This window comes from Panthera uncia, chromosome B4, assembly GCF_023721935.1.
Source record: "Panthera uncia isolate 11264 chromosome B4, Puncia_PCG_1.0, whole genome shotgun sequence".
NCBI lineage: Eukaryota > Metazoa > Chordata > Mammalia > Carnivora > Felidae > Panthera > Panthera uncia.
The window spans coordinates 77,400,334-77,416,520 of record NC_064809.1 but is presented as its reverse complement, the minus strand read 5'-3'; the positions used below and the strand labels follow the sequence as shown (position 1 = coordinate 77,416,520).

Below are 16,187 nucleotides of genomic sequence, written 5' to 3'. Positions count from 1 at the left end.
CAGGAGGTCTGTAAATGATCACAACAGATGAAGTAGCAAGTGGTGTGGTCTGATGGCATGTATTTCACTTTTTTAAATCAATTTTTTAATGTTTATTTTTTATATTAGAGAGACAGAGAGACACAGAGCATGAGCAGGGAAGGGTCAGAGAGACAGAGACAGAATCTGAAGCAGGCTCCAGGCTCTGAGCTGTGAGCTGACAGCACAGAGCCTGGGACGGGCCTCAAACTCATGAGCAGTGACATCATGACCTGAGCTGAAGTTGGGTGCTTAACCAACTGAGCCACCCAGCTGCCCCTGATGGCATGTATTTCAGAGATGCTTGGGTTTTTGGAGGAGAAAGATGGAGAAATGATCTGGAGGCAACCACAGACAGAAAGGAAAATATCTACCATCCTCCAGAGTATGCAAAAGAAAAAAAGCTACCACTCTGGGAAAAGCAAGGTTCATTTTCATGGGTGGGAGAAAGTGAAAAGGACATTCAGAGAAGAGGTTGAAGATATAGAAGATTTTGTAGATATTTCCCTAGACCCGAGGTAGGCACTGTAGAAATGACAAGCAGCATGAGACACCTTTCACTTGCTTTCTAAGAACTTCAGGTAGGCCTATGGCAGGTAGACGAAGGCATAAAACTTTATCCCAGAACCCAATATGTGTTACTCTATAGGCTCTTTATCTTTTTCCTACTAGGTCTGTTGGTCAAAAAGCATTTATTGAAAAGAAATTTAGTACATCAAAAGTGAACGACACCCTCCTTGCACAGATGAGGAAAAACAAGCTCGGAAAGCAGAAATGGTTTAGTGCAGGCTTCACCCTTGTTAGTAACAAATTCAGGTCAGGAATTCGGGACTCTATCCAGTCCCCCAGGCCGTATGCAGAGTCCTGAACTGAGTGCTATAAAGGAACCGGAAGGAGTATAAACTATGTTCCTCCACACCCTCTATGCTCTCAGTTACAGTCTAGGTGAGAATGTGATGCTCACATATGAAATAATTTCAGCAAACAACATAACAATAGGCACAAAATATGCTACAAGTTGTGTTCCTAAGTACCAAAGGGAGACAATGTAAAGTCACATGTAGCTTTTCAAGGAATGTTTCCTGATGATAATTTGTTTACGTGCTTTCAATAAATTCTATAAGTAATTCATGAGAATTAAAGAAAATTTGGAAAACAGAAAAGCAGAAAGAAAAAGAAAATTGTTTTTGAGGTCCCATTACCCAAACAGAATCGCTACTATTAATACTTTGGCATATTTCCTTTTTTTCTGGCATGAACTTTTTAAGTAAACACTTAATTTTTTTTTTTTTTTTTTTTTTAATTTTTGGGACAGAGAGAGACAGAGCATGAACGGGGGAGGGGCAGAGAGAGAGGGAGACACAGAATCGGAAACAGGCTCCAGGCTCCGAGCCGTCAGCCCAGAGCCTGACGCGGGGCTCGAACTCACGGACCGCGACATCGTGACCTGGCTGAAGTCGGACGCTTAACCGACTGCGCCACCCAGGCGCCCCAGTAAACACTTAATTTTAATAGAACATGCAAATAGTTCAAAATCCAAGAGGTAAAAAAAAAAAAAAAAAAGTTGGATAGTGACGAATCCGTCTTCTTCTCACCGACCACTGCCCCTGTCTTCAGCCACATAGCTTCCTTCCCATGAGCCCATCTCTGTTCAGAGATTTATGTTTTCAACTCTCTAAAAAGTGTACTTATAAAGTATGGAGTTTAGTTAATAATCACGTAATCACGAGGCTATATTGGATCATTAAGGTAACGAATATACCATACTAATGTAAGATGTTAATAATAGGGGGAACTGGGTGTGAGGAATACAATTTTTCCCCCCAAAATTGCATCTCCATGACATAATACGCATCTCTGTGAGCATGGGGTCACTAATCAGCAGTATCGTACGAGGTAAACACTGGGTTTGGCGAAGTAATCTTCACAAGTGGGACTCTAATATTTTATCACAGAAGTAGGGAATCATAGGATTGTAAATGACTTAGAGAATAATGCACTCCCCTTGCTGAGAAAATTAAACAAATAAACGTTTCTAAGAGTTCACAGCTAGGAGAGCCAAGATTATCATCTTAAGTTTTCTGGGTTTTATGTTAGTGATCCCTTCAATACAACATATTACAACACACCTACTCAAAAATACCGCAAGTGTGCATTGTCATGCTTACGACAACCCTGCCATTGTTCTTTGTATTTGTGGCTGCTCTGAGTTTTGGAGATGGTCATACTTTTGTTTAATAAGCTTTCTTTTGCGGGGAGCGGTTTTAGATTTACAGAATGAGAAGGCAATCAGAGTTTTCACATCCCCCACCCCCAGCCCCCTATTATTAACACCTTATATTATTATGGTATGTTTGTTACCTTAATGTAATGATCCAGTACAGATTCATGATTACTAACTAAACCATACTTTATCCAGAGTTATTTAGTTCTCACCTGGTGTCCTTTTCCTATTCTGGAATCTTACCCAGGATATCACATTTTATTTAGCCGTCATGTCTCCTTAGGCTCCTCTTCGTTGTGACAGTTTTTTAGGCTTTCTTTTGTTTGTTTGTTTGTTTGTTTGTTTGTTTTTGGTTCTAGTTTTCATTTAAGATTTTTTAAAGTTTATTTATTTATTTTGAGAGAGAGGGAGAGAGAGAGAATGAGACGTGTAGAGAGAGGGGGAGATAATCCAAAGCAGGCTCTGTACTCGCAGCACAGAGCCTGACAGGGGGCTTGATTCCATGAATCTCGAGATCACAACCTGAACCAAAACCAAGTCAGTCAAGCCTGCTTAAGATTCTCTGTCTCCTTCTGCTCCTCTCCCTTGTTTGTTCTCTCTAAAAAAAAAAAAAAAAAAAAAAAAAAAAAAAAAAAAAAATTTAAAGAGTATGTGACTCTTCATCAAAGGATCGTAAGTTTGAGCCCCACATTGGGTGTAGAGATTACTAAAAAAAGAGAGAGAGAGATGGAGAGAGAAACGGGGTGCTCTTGAGAGCCAGGGAAGAGGGTAGGGCAGCCCAGCTGGTGAGGGGGAAGCAGGATCTTGGATTTTGATGTGTTTGGTTTCAGGTGGTGGCTGCCTGTTCACACGATGATGTCTTGCAGAGAATTAGAGTTCTGAAGGAAAGTGAAGTCTCAGGGCTTGAAAGTGGATAGGCTCTGCACAGGCTAAATCCTGGAACTCTAGAACACCCAAGCTAGAAAGGGACGAGAGATCATCTCAATGTTCAGTCACAACTGTTCTCATTTATAGAGTGTCCACTGAGGTCAGGTGCTGCACAGGACCTGTCACCTCTTCTTTTTTACCCTGAATCAACTCTGCAATCAGGGTGGGCATTTTTATCCATACTTTACACATGATAAAACAGATTCTAGGGTTAAGTAACTTGCTCAAAGACATAGGGCTCAGTCACTGAGCAAGAATCAATCCTGTTGTAGTGAAGTCAGAGCCGTCCCAATCGTCTACTGGAGTTAGACCAGAAGGCCTCCAACCCCCTGATTTGGCAAGTGAGAAACTTGAGGCCTAGAAAGAGAAAATAACTTGCCCAAGTGCACTCAGGTAGTTAGAAACTAAACTAGGGGGGGCTCCTGGCTGGCTTAGTTGAAGGAGCATGCAACTCTTGATCTTGAGGTCATGAGTTCCCCACACTGAGTATAGAGCTTACTTAAATAAAGTTTAAAAAAAAAAAAAAGAAGATCAGGTCATGATCTCATGGTTCATATGTTTGAGCCCTGCATCAGGCTCTGTGCTGGCAGCTCAGAGCCTGGAGCCTGCTTCGGATTCTGTGTCTCCCTCTCTCTCTGTCCCTCCCCTGCTCGCACTCTCTCTCTCTCTCTCTCTCTCTCTCTCTCTCTCTCTCAGGAAATGAATAAACATTAAAAAAAATAAAAAAAATGAACTAGTGCTATAAACCAGGCACCCATTGTAACATGTCCCTGAAGGGCACCCTGTGTGAATGGGGTCTGGGGTGGGAAAGAAAAGCCACTAGAAATCACACACACACACACACACACACACACACACACGCACAAGAAATGAAGGAAGAACATCTCAGCAGAGCTCACAAGGCCTTGCCTACAATCTCCACATAACTTCCCCCCTCTCTCTCCACAACACACCCTGCGCTTTTGCTTCCCAGGTTCCTTGTGGTTTCTTACTGCACCACATGACACGACACCTACTGCCCTCACCACTCCTGGAAAACCACTCATTCAAAACCCAAGCTTCCCGTGCCCTGTGAGGTCTTCCCACTCAAGCCTCAGGAGAGGACACCCCCAGGACCCTGTGCAGGCCCCACAAAGTGAGCTGTGCCTCTCTGAGCACCTTCAGAGCAGCAATTTGGTTTCATCACATCCACCCCTTTTTCCCCAGTGCTCTGCCATGCGATCGCACCAAATAAAGGCTTGGGGAAGAGAAAGAAAAGACAACAGACAGGAGGAGCCCCAGGATCACATGAAGGAAGGCCCCAGGACATGGAGATAATGCTGACTTCGTCTCCTTCCTGTGCACACCCACCCCTAGTCACTCATTGGGACTGCAGTGTACTAGATGGCCACAGAAGGATCCAAGCATTCAGCAAGTAGGAAAGGCAGTGGTGAGGCAGAGCAGACAGGTATCTGATCACCGTATTTATGTTTGCATGTACATAGGTTATACATAAACTGCATATTTACAGGTGAGAGATGGTACAGGAGGACTCCTGGCACCAGGGCCTTGCTGAATGCTGAAGCAGCAGACATTCAGTGGAGGCCTACAAGGGAGAATGGCAGTGGGGAGGAGGTGAGAGGCAGTCTTCTGGGCAGAGAGGTGGGCAGTCGTGGGTACAGCTCTCTGGGAAGGAGCGGGCCTCCTGAGGACGGGCCAGGGCAGCCAGGCGCTGCTGTACACACTCAGCTGTCAGCCGTGCTTCTGGGTCTGCGTCCCAACAGTCCTCTAGCAGCTCTCTCAGGCCACCAGGGTCCTGGCAAGAAGGACCGGGAGGCAAATTTAATCCCGGGATCCTGAGTGGCCCCCTGACCAGCCCCAGAGTTGAAAGGTGCCCACCGCTACCCTGTTCTCAACACTCCTCTTCTGACCCTCCCTGGAGCCTCCCTCTCCCGGCCCCAAATGAGACCCAGCCCTCAGCATCTTGCTTCCTATGAGACAGGTTCTTTGGGTGCCTTCCAGAGGGACCACCTTTTCCTCTGAGAAGCTAATTCAGGTTAATGACTTAACACACTGATGGGAAATTACTCTCCTTCCTTTCAGGCAACCAGGGTCTTAGGCAAACACTGCTTAACCCAACAGATACTTGTGCAGTGGAAATTTCAGGCCAGGTAGCAGGGAAAGGGGCTTCCTGTTAGGAAACTATTTATACAGACCCTGCAATTTCACCATTTGGCCACTATTTTAACCCTTTGTACCCAGGGCTGGCTTTTATTGGGTCATGGTAGAAACCCAGATGTGTAGGACAGGGCGAGGAATTTTTGGATGGAGTGTTGGGCTCCTGGGTACCAGGAGTGGAGCCATTTTGGGAGCAGAGCTCAGGGCAGAAGCAAGGCCAAGGTAGGCTTCCTGGAAGAGGGGACTGGGACACAGGGCTTACGGATGGTGGAGACAAGAGAGACAGACCAAGCAAGTCTGAGCAAGAGGAAGGTGCCTGTCTCAGGAATGGCTGTGTGAGACTTATGGTAGAAGAGGATGAGCTGAGGTACAGGGCAAGTTTGCTCAGCTCCAGCTGAACATGAGCCAGGAGTGGTGGCAGATGAGAGGAGACAGGAGCAGATGGGCTGGTCCTGGTAGTCAAGTCCTTGAAGCCCAGGCCCACACCCTCCAGGTCCCCAGCCCACCAGCAGGTGGCCTCTTACTGTGGTGAAGCAGTGCCAGGTGGATGGGATGTAGGGGCGCCTTCTCTCCTCCACAGCCAAGGTCCACAGCTCACAGGTGGTAGGGGTGCTGCCCAGTTCTGCCTCATAGGCCAGTTGGAAGGGTGGTGGTCTGCTGTCTGGGGAAAGGCACAGGGGGCTAGGTGTCAGCTAGCCCTAGGGTGTCTCCTTGTGGAAAGGCCGAGAGGGAGAAGGGCAGAGCTTCCTGCGTCAGGAGGCAAGTGGATCTAGAATGGGCAAGTGAGACATGGAGAGGAGGGGAGAGGGGGCACTGTCACACTCATCCTTACCAGGCCACAAATCTGGGCAGCGGCTCAAGATCTCCCATAGGAGCAGAGCCAGAGAGTAAACATCGGCTTGCCGGAGGGCCGTGCCCCAGTCTTGTAGGTCCAGAGTCTTGTCCAAGAGCTCTGGTGCCATGTACCTCTGGGTGCCAGCCTAGAGGGAAAGGCATGGAGGGCCAAGAATCATCTCACTGGCAAGCCTCGCTGCAACACTGGTACGCGCGACATCCCCCCAACTAGACTCAGCAATGTCCCAAACTCTACAGGTACTGCCCCACTGCTGCCACAGCAAAGGCCACATCTTCATCAGGAACACTGCCATCATCTCTGGGCCTCACCCTTATCCAGAGTACTCACCTCCATGATGGCAGCTGGGCCTCGGGGTTGAGTTGGGGCCCAGGTGGGAGGCTGGGTGAGGCCAGGGAGCACCAAGGCAAGGCCCAGGTCTCCAATGGCACACGACCCATCCTCCCGAATGAGCACATTCTGGCTGCTCAGATCTCGGTGGGCGATACCTGGTTTGTATTGGCCTGTGGTAGAAGCCAAGGTTGAAGGGGTATGGATCTTCTTCCTTTCTCTTGACCCTAGTTCTTCCCATCTCTAGCTAAGGGAGAATCAGAAACAGCAGTGTGGCTCCTGATTCCCATGGCTTCCTACTCCCAGCTCACCCACCATCCTGCCAGCGCTCCTCATGGAGAAATGCCAGGCCCCGCGCCAGGGACAGCGCCATCCGCATGGAACTTCCCCAGTCACTGGTGTGCTGGGTCAAGTAGTGGCACAGGGATCCCTAGGGAGAAGCAGAGAGAAGAGGAAGACACATGATAAGCTGGAGGTGGCTGATCTACCCCAGGGAGCAGAGATCAATTGACAGACATCCCCCTGCCTCCCCTAGCAGACTGACACACTGATCCATCCAGGCTGAGACAAGAGGCAGTGGAGGAGTGAGAATGTACATCAGTCAGATTGACGGGAAAAACAGTAACCCTACTTCAAATGTCTGAGCTCTTACGATGTGCCAGCCCTCCCGTAATCCTCACAACAACCCTAGGAGGTGTGTGCTCCTGTGATTCACGTTTCACCAATGAGGAGCTTGAAAGAGAGCTAGGTAAACTTGCTGGAAGTCACCTGGTGAGAGACAACCAGAGCTTGAACCCAAGCGGTCTGACTCTAGCGTCGTTCACTAGTAACCACCTTCTACTGCCTGGGGACTTGAGACAAAAACAGAAACAGAAGAGGCAAGGCAAACTAGGTACTGGTACCTTTTGTGAACCTCCTGGCCTGAAGTGTCAGGCCTGTATAGGATAGCCAGCCGATGGGGACAGCTGTTGGGCAGAAGAGCAGCAGGTGGGGGGCAGGTGGAAATTGGGAGGCAAAGGAGTCACAGCATCCCTCATTCAACAAACATTACCAAGTGCCATCAGTGTGCCAGGGAAGTCAAACAAACAAAACCAAGAAAGCAGAGATTTTTGAGCTGGGCATTAAGGCACAAAGAGGGGACTTCCCAGAATTCAAGATGTCAGAGATCGAGGACTGCAGGTGCTAATAAAGTCCCAAGTCCTTAGCAGGCCCACAGGGCCAGGCCGGGTCTGATCCTTGCCTGCCTCTTCCTCTTCCTCTTTCCCGTCCGTGACCCTCCCCTCGAGTCACATCTCTTCTTCTCTCACAGTACCCCCTCTCTCAGCACTTAACGCGCTTGACAAAACTCAGTTTTGTGTTTACCTGACCCACCCTGTCTCCCCCACTACTCTATAAAATCTACAAAGGCAGGGGCACCTGGGTGGCTCAGTCAGTTAAGCCCCTGACCTCAGCTCAGGCCATGGTCTCATGGTTCATGAGTTCGAGCCCCACATTGGTTCCGGGCTGATGGTACCAGAGGATGATTGGGATTCTCACTCTCTCCCTCTCTCTCTGTTCCTCCCCTGCTCATGCTCTCTCTTTCTCTCAATATAAATAAATACACATTTAAACAGCTTAAAACATAATAAAATAAAGTCTACAAAGGCAGGGACTAAGATGTCTTTCTTAGCACAGGAGGTGTGACATGTAATTCATACATATTGGTTGAATGAATATATAAATGAGTTTGGAGGGCCGTGCCTTGAGATATTTCTTTAACAATGGTTTTCTTTAAGGATGGGAATATGATCGTTTTGAAATCTCCTCTTCTTTGTATTTTATGAGTTAAAAACATTAGCAGTATTGCTTGTGTAATAAAAAACCAAGAAAAAACCAAAAAACCATTTTTAATGTGGAGAAGAAGAAGTCTGAAGAAGAATAAGCACAAGCAGGGCCCCGCTGCCATCCAGCCATGCACCCACATACACACACATGCAAACACATAGAGATGTCCCTCGGTCCTCACCTTTGGGTGCAGCTCCAGTACCAGCAGGGGCCCACAGGGCAAGGGCCCAGGGCCCCCTCTGCTGGCGGTGATAAAGCGGACAATGTGGTCGTGCTGTAGGCTTGGCAGTTCGTATAGTGCTCTCTCAGCTTGGAACTGGGCCACGGCCCTCAGGGAGAAGGCCTTGATGGCTACCAGCTTGCCTTGCAGCTGCCCAGCCCACACCACTGTGTGACCTCCTTCCCAGATTACCTGGTGGGGACACGGTGCCGGGGGTGGGCCTCAGCTAGCGTCAGGGCCAGGCTTCCTCCCCAGACCACCTTCTGGGGGTGACTGGAGGACCCTCCCCCACCCCTCCCCGGGCACCTGGGAGAAACACAGCTCGGGCAGCTCGGGCAGCTCAGCACTCCAGTCCCTGCCTGAGCCTGGCTCTGGCTCTGGCTCTGGGCCACCTTGGACTCTGCAGGCCTTTCGCTGTAGCAGGGCTGGGGCAGAAAAAAGCCCTTGTGTCAGGGTGCACAGTCATGGAGACTGGGAAGGGGGTTTTGTGGGAGGTAATGGGCTCAGGGTGTAGAGATCTCAGAACCATGGGGTCAGGGAAACGTGGAGAGGGGTCAGAGCTTTGGGGCAGTGACTTGGGGTCACAAGGGAGGAATGGGGTAGATTAGTACCCAAGATGATGCTGCCCAGCAGCAGCAGGAGGAGGAATAGCCCCAGCAGCACCAGCACCATCCAGATGGACTCGCCTGGACATTAAGGCAAGAATGCAGCCTAGATGAGCCCTGTCCCAAATCTGCTCCGTTCCTCTCACCCTCCTCAGAGAACTTGCTTCTGGATCCACCCCCACCTTGGTCACAAGCCCCTTATCTCCCAGTCACCAGGGCAACCAACTTCTCAAGGCCAGGAGGAGGAAAACTTAGGATGGGGGTAGGGTGAGAACTGGCCCTGGTTCTACCACTCATCCTAACCTGGGCCCCAGCCCCCACCAGGCCGCAGCACCCTGAGGGGCTACCTGGGACAGCTTGGGGACCTTGGGAGCCAGGAGTCCCAGGGCTCCCTGGAGGAGGCAGATGGCTATAATTGGCATTGCAGAAGTCAGTGCCACAGGAGCAGGTGAAGAGAGTGGACCTGGGGCCAGGGTGGGCTCGGGGGCTCAGCTCACAGTGGGGGGCCTCACAGTCTGGCTCATCACTGTCTCGGCATCCTGATGGGGTGGAATTACAAGAGGGGAGAAAGGGAGAAAGAGAGAGAGAGAGAGAGAGGGCGAGCGAGCATAATGGAGTCTAGGAACAGAGAGGGTAACCCCGTCCTCTATCAAAGACATCCCCTCCATCTCATATGGGCTTTTCTTTCCCTCCACACATTCCATTTCTCCTTCTCTCCCACTGCTATAACCCCCACCCCAGGATGTACCTGTCTCCCACCATAGCTATCACCTGCTATATACTTTGCCATTCACCTTGCATCTCCACCTGTGCCTGGTGTTGGGTCAGATTCCAGATCCCAAAACAGCAGCGGCTGTAGAGGCAGCGGATAACCCTGGGGGGCCCTGGTCCTGCATCTAGCAGCTTCCCCAGTGTCTTTGTGCTTCCCCGCACTCCAGGGGCCTCAAAGAACACACAGGTCCTCCTGCTTGGGGGTGCTGTGGCCCAGGGTGGGGAGAGGGGAGGGTTCAAGATGGGAGTGAACGCAGGGGCAAAAGCAGCAGCCAAAAGGAGGGACAGAACATGTTTCATATCCCAGGGCCAGCATGGTAAAGCCACAGGAGGAAACAGGGTCAGCAGAGGCCTGGAACCTGACCCCACCATGGGGACACGTACCTTTTGCCCTCACTCACCCACCCCACTGATTCTTCCAAAGGGATGGCTGCTGCTTCAAGTCCCGCTTTCCCTCAATGGGCGATTGGAAAGGCCCTGCCCCACCCTGTAGACACTTACCTTGCACAGCTATGGGGAGGAGTACCCAAAGGCCCAGAGTCCCCAGCATCATGCTGGAGGAGGCAAGCAGCATGGAGAGGGGAGCATGAACCAGCACAGCTGCCCCCGGCAAGAGCTTCGTTCAGATACAGGACGCTGTGGGTCTTCTGATCCCTCAGTCCCCAACTCCGCCCCCCTCCCTCTTTCCAGTTGCTGTGGGGGAGATGGCTGCTGTGGGGGAGAGGATGGGTGTAGGGAAAAGCAGGGAGAGGGAGGAGCAGAGAAGCAATCACATATCCTCTTCTCTGCAGCCACCTCCTCTTTTCTCTGCAAAGTGGGAGGAGGGGGTCTTGGAGGCCCAGCTGAGAACCCTGTGATGCCTGACTTCAGACCTCTGCCCTTTGCTGACCCTGGAAGAAAGTGCTGGATCCTGTCAGTCCTTCTTAGGCTGGAAACCAGAGTGAGGTCAACTGAACCATTTGGCTGTGCCCAAGATCTCTCTAACCCTTATTTTCAGGGCTCGGATCTGTAGCTCTTTGGGCAGAGGCAGGCTTCACAGACCATACTAAAGTTGACCTCAGTTTCCAAACTCAAGAATCAGAAAGCAGTTATATAAAACTTCTCAGAGTTTAAAAAAGTCACATTGAAAAATGGGAATAATGGTAAATTTTATGTTACCAAAAATTTTAAAATCATATGGAGTCATACACTGAACAAAATCACTATTATTGAGAAGGTAACAAACTTTTATTGAGCACCTATGTGCTATGGCACAGCTAGGGCTATGCATTTTACAATCATCTCATTTTCCCATTGAGCTATTTATTATTATTTTCACTTTACAGGTAAGAAAGGTAAGCTTAGGTAACTTGACCAAGGTCACTCTGCTAGGAAACAGAGCTAGGATCTGAACCTAGGTAAGTCTGATTTCAAAGCCCAGGCTCTGTTCTTTACATTATGTCATGAGGCCTGAAAACAAAAAATTCAGCAGTAAAAAATATTTCCATTTGATACAGTGTTTGAATATTTGAATTTGGATGGCTGAGAAAATGTACACCATTCATTACCTGCCAGCAGGCACTAACTAGACAAGGAGGGTCCAGTTCAAACTATCGCCACCAGAGGTCAGCAGACATAGGAGAAACTCAGGATGCTTCCTGGGGGCAAAAAGGGCCAGCCTCCTATGAGGACTAGTATCACCTGTATCTACTAAACTGCAGAGACTGTAAAACGTGAAGGGAGAGCACAGGGTATACAGTGGGAAAGTCAGCATGGAGATGGAAGAAGTCTATGGTTTGTGGTGCAATAGGAGACAGGAGTCCAGCTCCACCAGACTCTTCCCCAGAGTAAGACATTACAGTAATAGGAAATCATTTCCACATCTGTGAGCAGTTGGCTCCCATGAGAATTAGAGTCAGAGGGGACCAGTTCCCTGTTTTCCTAGCCTCTGTCCCCCTGGTGGCTGCCTAGAAACCCTTTCTGGCAATGGTCTGGCTTAGACCAGGAATGAGGCTGTAACTCTTTCTTTTTTTTTTTTTTTTAATATATTTATTAATGTTTTATTTTTGAGAGTGACAGAGAGAGAGAGAGAGAGAGAGAGAGAGAGAGAGAAAGAGAATGAGAACAAGCAGGGGAGTAGCAGAGAGAGAGGGAGGCAGAGGATCCAAAGCGGGCCCTGCACTGACAGCAGAGAGCCTGATGTGGGGCTCAAACTCACAAACCGTGAGATCATGACCTGAGCTGAAGTCGGACGCCTTACCCGACTGAGCCACCCAGGTGCCCCAACTCTTTGATTCTGGAGCCTTTCTCCTGGGGACCCTGCATGAAGGAAGGAAAGAGTAAAAGTTCCAGTAGTTGTGAAAGAGCAACTGGAGGAATGACAAGGGCCAGAGGCAGATAGACAGCTGCCCATCCCTCCCTCCGACCTTCTGGGAGTCTGCAGGGCCCTGCCAGTGAGATGGAATGTTGTACTTAGTTACAGCGATCTTCCTTCACCAGCTCCCAGATCAGATAAGTCTGGGGGTGGGAGTGGGGAGGTGGGCAGGCAGGAGTTGAAGATCAAATAACTTCTTGTGTCTGGAGTGTCTCAGGAGACTACCTCCTCCAGAGGGGAACAAGGCAAGGATCAGGCAGGAAGGCAGTCTCCTCACCCAAAGCCTTGGATAACCTACTCCTTTTCAAAGACAGAAACATTCCATCCAGGTTTATGAGGTGAGGTGGTGATAGAAGGGGTAAGAATCTGAGAGCTGAGGGATTAGGAAGGTCCTGAGAAAGAACCTCAGTGTAGAAATAAAGTCTCCCTGGATTCCACATACACAAAGATCTTCATCAGGATCCCGATTCAAGTCTGCAGTGGCCCAGTAAGTTACCTGTGACCCCCATGTCTACAGGATTAAAGTGAGTTGTTTATTCATTTAACTCAGAAATATCTATTCTGTTGTGTTGTTTTTTTAATTGAAGTAATCCCTACATCCAAGGTGGGGCTCAAACTCACGACCCTGACATCAAGAGTCTCGTGCTCTTCCAACTGAACCAGCCAGGCGCCCTTAGGTCTCAGTCTTAAAAAGGAATTTCACTAGGTGCTGGGTCTACAAAGAGATGTGTGATTCCTGCCCTCCAGGATCTCAGAGTCTAGAAAGGCAAGAAGATACATCAACAAGCAACCAGAAAATTACGTGTCAGACTAGGGGTATGGGCAAGGAGTTATATAAGGAGAAAGATCAAATAGGCTAATTCTGTCCAGGGCAGACAAGGGAAGAAAAGTACCTAGAGGGTGTGTGTTGGGGGCAGGGAGAGTAAGCAGGAGAAAGGGGTATGAGATATGAAGAAGAAAAGCACCCTAGATTGGAAAGGTTTTCAAGTTTCTATCAAGGAGACTAGACTTCTCCTAAAAGCAAAAAATTTTAGGGAGGGATTTGGTGGCAGTGCGGAAGATGGATGATTGGTTCGGGGAGACTAGAAGCAGGGAGATCAGTTATGAGACCTGAGCACTAGCCAAGATGAGTACTAGAACAGTGGAAATAAAAAGAGAAAAAGTTGAGATACACTGTATTGATAATATTGACAGGATTGGTAATCAAATGAATGTTGGTATTTGAAAGAGAATTGGAAGATGATTCTGAGGTTTCAAGTATAAATGATCAAGGGGTAGTAACACTGTTAAGTGGGATGGGGAATATAAAGGATTATTTCCCCGTCTTACATGTTCATTTTGAGTTATCTGTGGGACATCCAGATGAAAATGTCCTGTAAGCAGTCTGCCAGGTTGAGAGAAAAGGTTGGGCTTAAAATTTGGGATAGCTGAAGAGTGGATACAACTTGTTTAAGGGGGTGAAAGGCAGAGTAAGGGAAAGGACACACGACAGGGACCCCAACACTTAAGGGACAGAAGTAGCTATGAAGGAGACAGAGAGTCAGAAAGGCTGAAGGAGAACGAGGAGTTATTAGCCTCACACTCCAAGGGACCAGAGCTCTGAGATGCACATGGTTGCTTCTTAGTAAGGTCTAAGAGGCAAAGGACTGAAAGACCACTGGAGCTGGCAACCAGATCGCTGATAGGTGCTGAACAAAGTGGCCTGAGGGGTGAATAAAAGAGAAGAACTAAGTGTAAACTACTTGCACTAACTGTGGCAATCAAAAGAGACTAGATCTGAAGTTTACAAGCGGAAGCAGAAGGACAGAGGGACAGATAACATGCTTACAGGGTGACAAAAGGGAACCCAGGAGAGACTGAAGATGAAAGGGGAAAATATCATCAAAACAAGTGAGGTTGAGTGCACAAATGGCAGTGCTGGCCTTGCAAAGGCAAACTCACTCCCAAGAAAAGATAAGGAGGTAAACTAGTATCAGTGACTATATAAATGGAGGGAAAGGGAAGTAAAGAAATTCATCATCTCCGTGTAATAGGAAGTAAATCATCTGCTAAAAAAATGGGGTCAGGATTGGGAAACCTGCAATTAATGGTGTCTCTCTTTCACCCGACTATGAAGTACTTGATGGCAGGACCTGTCATTTTTTATCCTCAAACTAGGATAGTACCCAGGACACAGTAAGGGCCCAATACATGTTTACTGAATGCATAGATGACACAAATATTAAAGGCCCGTTTAGAGCTACAAAACCAAAACAAGAGCCCAAAACCAAAAAATCCTCCCCCGCATCATTAAAGTCAAATGTTAAAATGTTGTATTGCTAGTGGCTACATAAGGAAATCCAATGGCTGAGTTTAGCCATGGCTGAGTGACTGACAAAGCAAAGGTAGTCGAATGAACACAATTGACTGAGAATGCTGGTAGCCACAGTATAAACAAGTGACCAAGGATTCTTGGATAGGTAGGAAGGGAAGTGAAGCCATAGGCTGTTGGAAAGTGGAAAGACTGTCAGAATAACTTCCATTTCAGTTTCAGATGGGGCCATAATCTAGATTCGATCATATTAGACACAGACTGGTATTAATTGATGTAAAATACGTTGGGACTACATCTTAGTTTCTAAATACCATTCTCCAATAAAGAACTAAGGGTCCTTGGAGAAATGGCTGATCCTAAGGCTAGGACAGGGAAAATACAAGATAAACATGAAGCATCTTGTACTTCAGAAAGTTCTTTAAAAAGTGCTCAAAAAAGTAAAAGGATGTAGATGTATCAAAGAGACACAGGAGCCAACCTGAAAGAGCTCCCAATGGTCAAAGCTGGGACAATTTGAGCAATGAAAATAATATAGTACCGAATTATAGACCAGGTCTAAAATAAATATACATTGAGTACATACCAATATAAATTAATAGTGAGGGGAGAAAAGACCGTTTTCTCACAGAATCCCAAATACTCTACATAGATACTATTTCCACTAGGAAGGGAAATTAATTCCTACCAACTCCATTAAGGGTCGGCTAGATTTACTGACTTGCTTCCAAAGAACAGGGAAAGAAAAACAGTGGAGAAATCTGACAAACATTACCTTAACCAAGTGATGAAGACTATCATCAGTAGGGTCACGTGGCTATGACCCTTGATAGGATGTGATGAGGACATTTCACATCATTTCACCTGTGTGGTGTTTCTTCCAAAAACCTATAAGCTCAATCTAATAATGACAAAACATCAGAAAAATTCAGATTGGGGGATATTCTACAAGACACTTGGCCAATACTCCCAGACTGTCAAGGTCATGAAAAATAAGAAAAGACTAAGAAATTGTCACAGACCAGAGGAGACTTGGGAAGAGTATCAGCTAAAGGCAATGTAGCATCCCAGAATGGATTCTGGAACAGGAGAACATCAATGAGAAGATGTGAAACCCATAGAGCCTAGGGGTTAGGTAACAGAATGTACCAGTGTCAGTTTCTGAGATTTGACAACACAGAATAGTATATTTACAATAGAAAAAAATTGGGTAAGGGGTACATGGAATCTCTCTGCACTATCTTTGCAACTTTCCTTTAAATTTAAACGTATTCCAAAATAAAAAGCTTATACACAACAACAAAAAAAAGAGGTTGGGCCTGCCCCGTTTCTCTTAGTCCTCCACATTTCTATGTACTCATGGTACATTGATATGGTCATGAAATTGTTTGCCTGGGAGTTAAGTGTAGGGCAATTGTATTAACATGTATGACAGCACAATGGTGTACCTGGAAACCTCTGTTGGGTTCAGTATATGAAATTATAACCATATTTCTCCCCATTCCCACCCTGTCAACACACCAGAGACGTGGCTTTTTATTAAAAAAACTTTTTTTTAATTGGTTTACAAAGGAGCTACAGACTACATTGAAAC

The 16,187-nt window shown here is 47.5% G+C and overlaps 1 protein-coding gene across 1 annotated transcript; it reads right to left on the bottom strand.

The window, feature by feature from the left end:
• Positions 1 to 1,517: 1,517 nt before the first annotated feature.
• On the bottom strand, positions 1,518 to 16,181 carry AMHR2 (anti-Mullerian hormone receptor type 2). The gene is given in 11 exon segments (XM_049625586.1): positions 1,518 to 4,778; positions 4,780 to 4,964; positions 5,851 to 5,987; positions 6,159 to 6,306; positions 6,510 to 6,682; positions 6,825 to 6,939; positions 8,515 to 8,745; positions 8,860 to 8,978; positions 9,165 to 9,239; positions 9,506 to 9,697; positions 9,953 to 16,181. Coding segments are annotated over 11 exon segments (1,848 nt in total). The 5' UTR covers positions 10,302 to 16,181; the 3' UTR covers positions 1,518 to 4,654.
• Between the last annotated feature and the right edge of the window lie 6 nt (positions 16,182 to 16,187).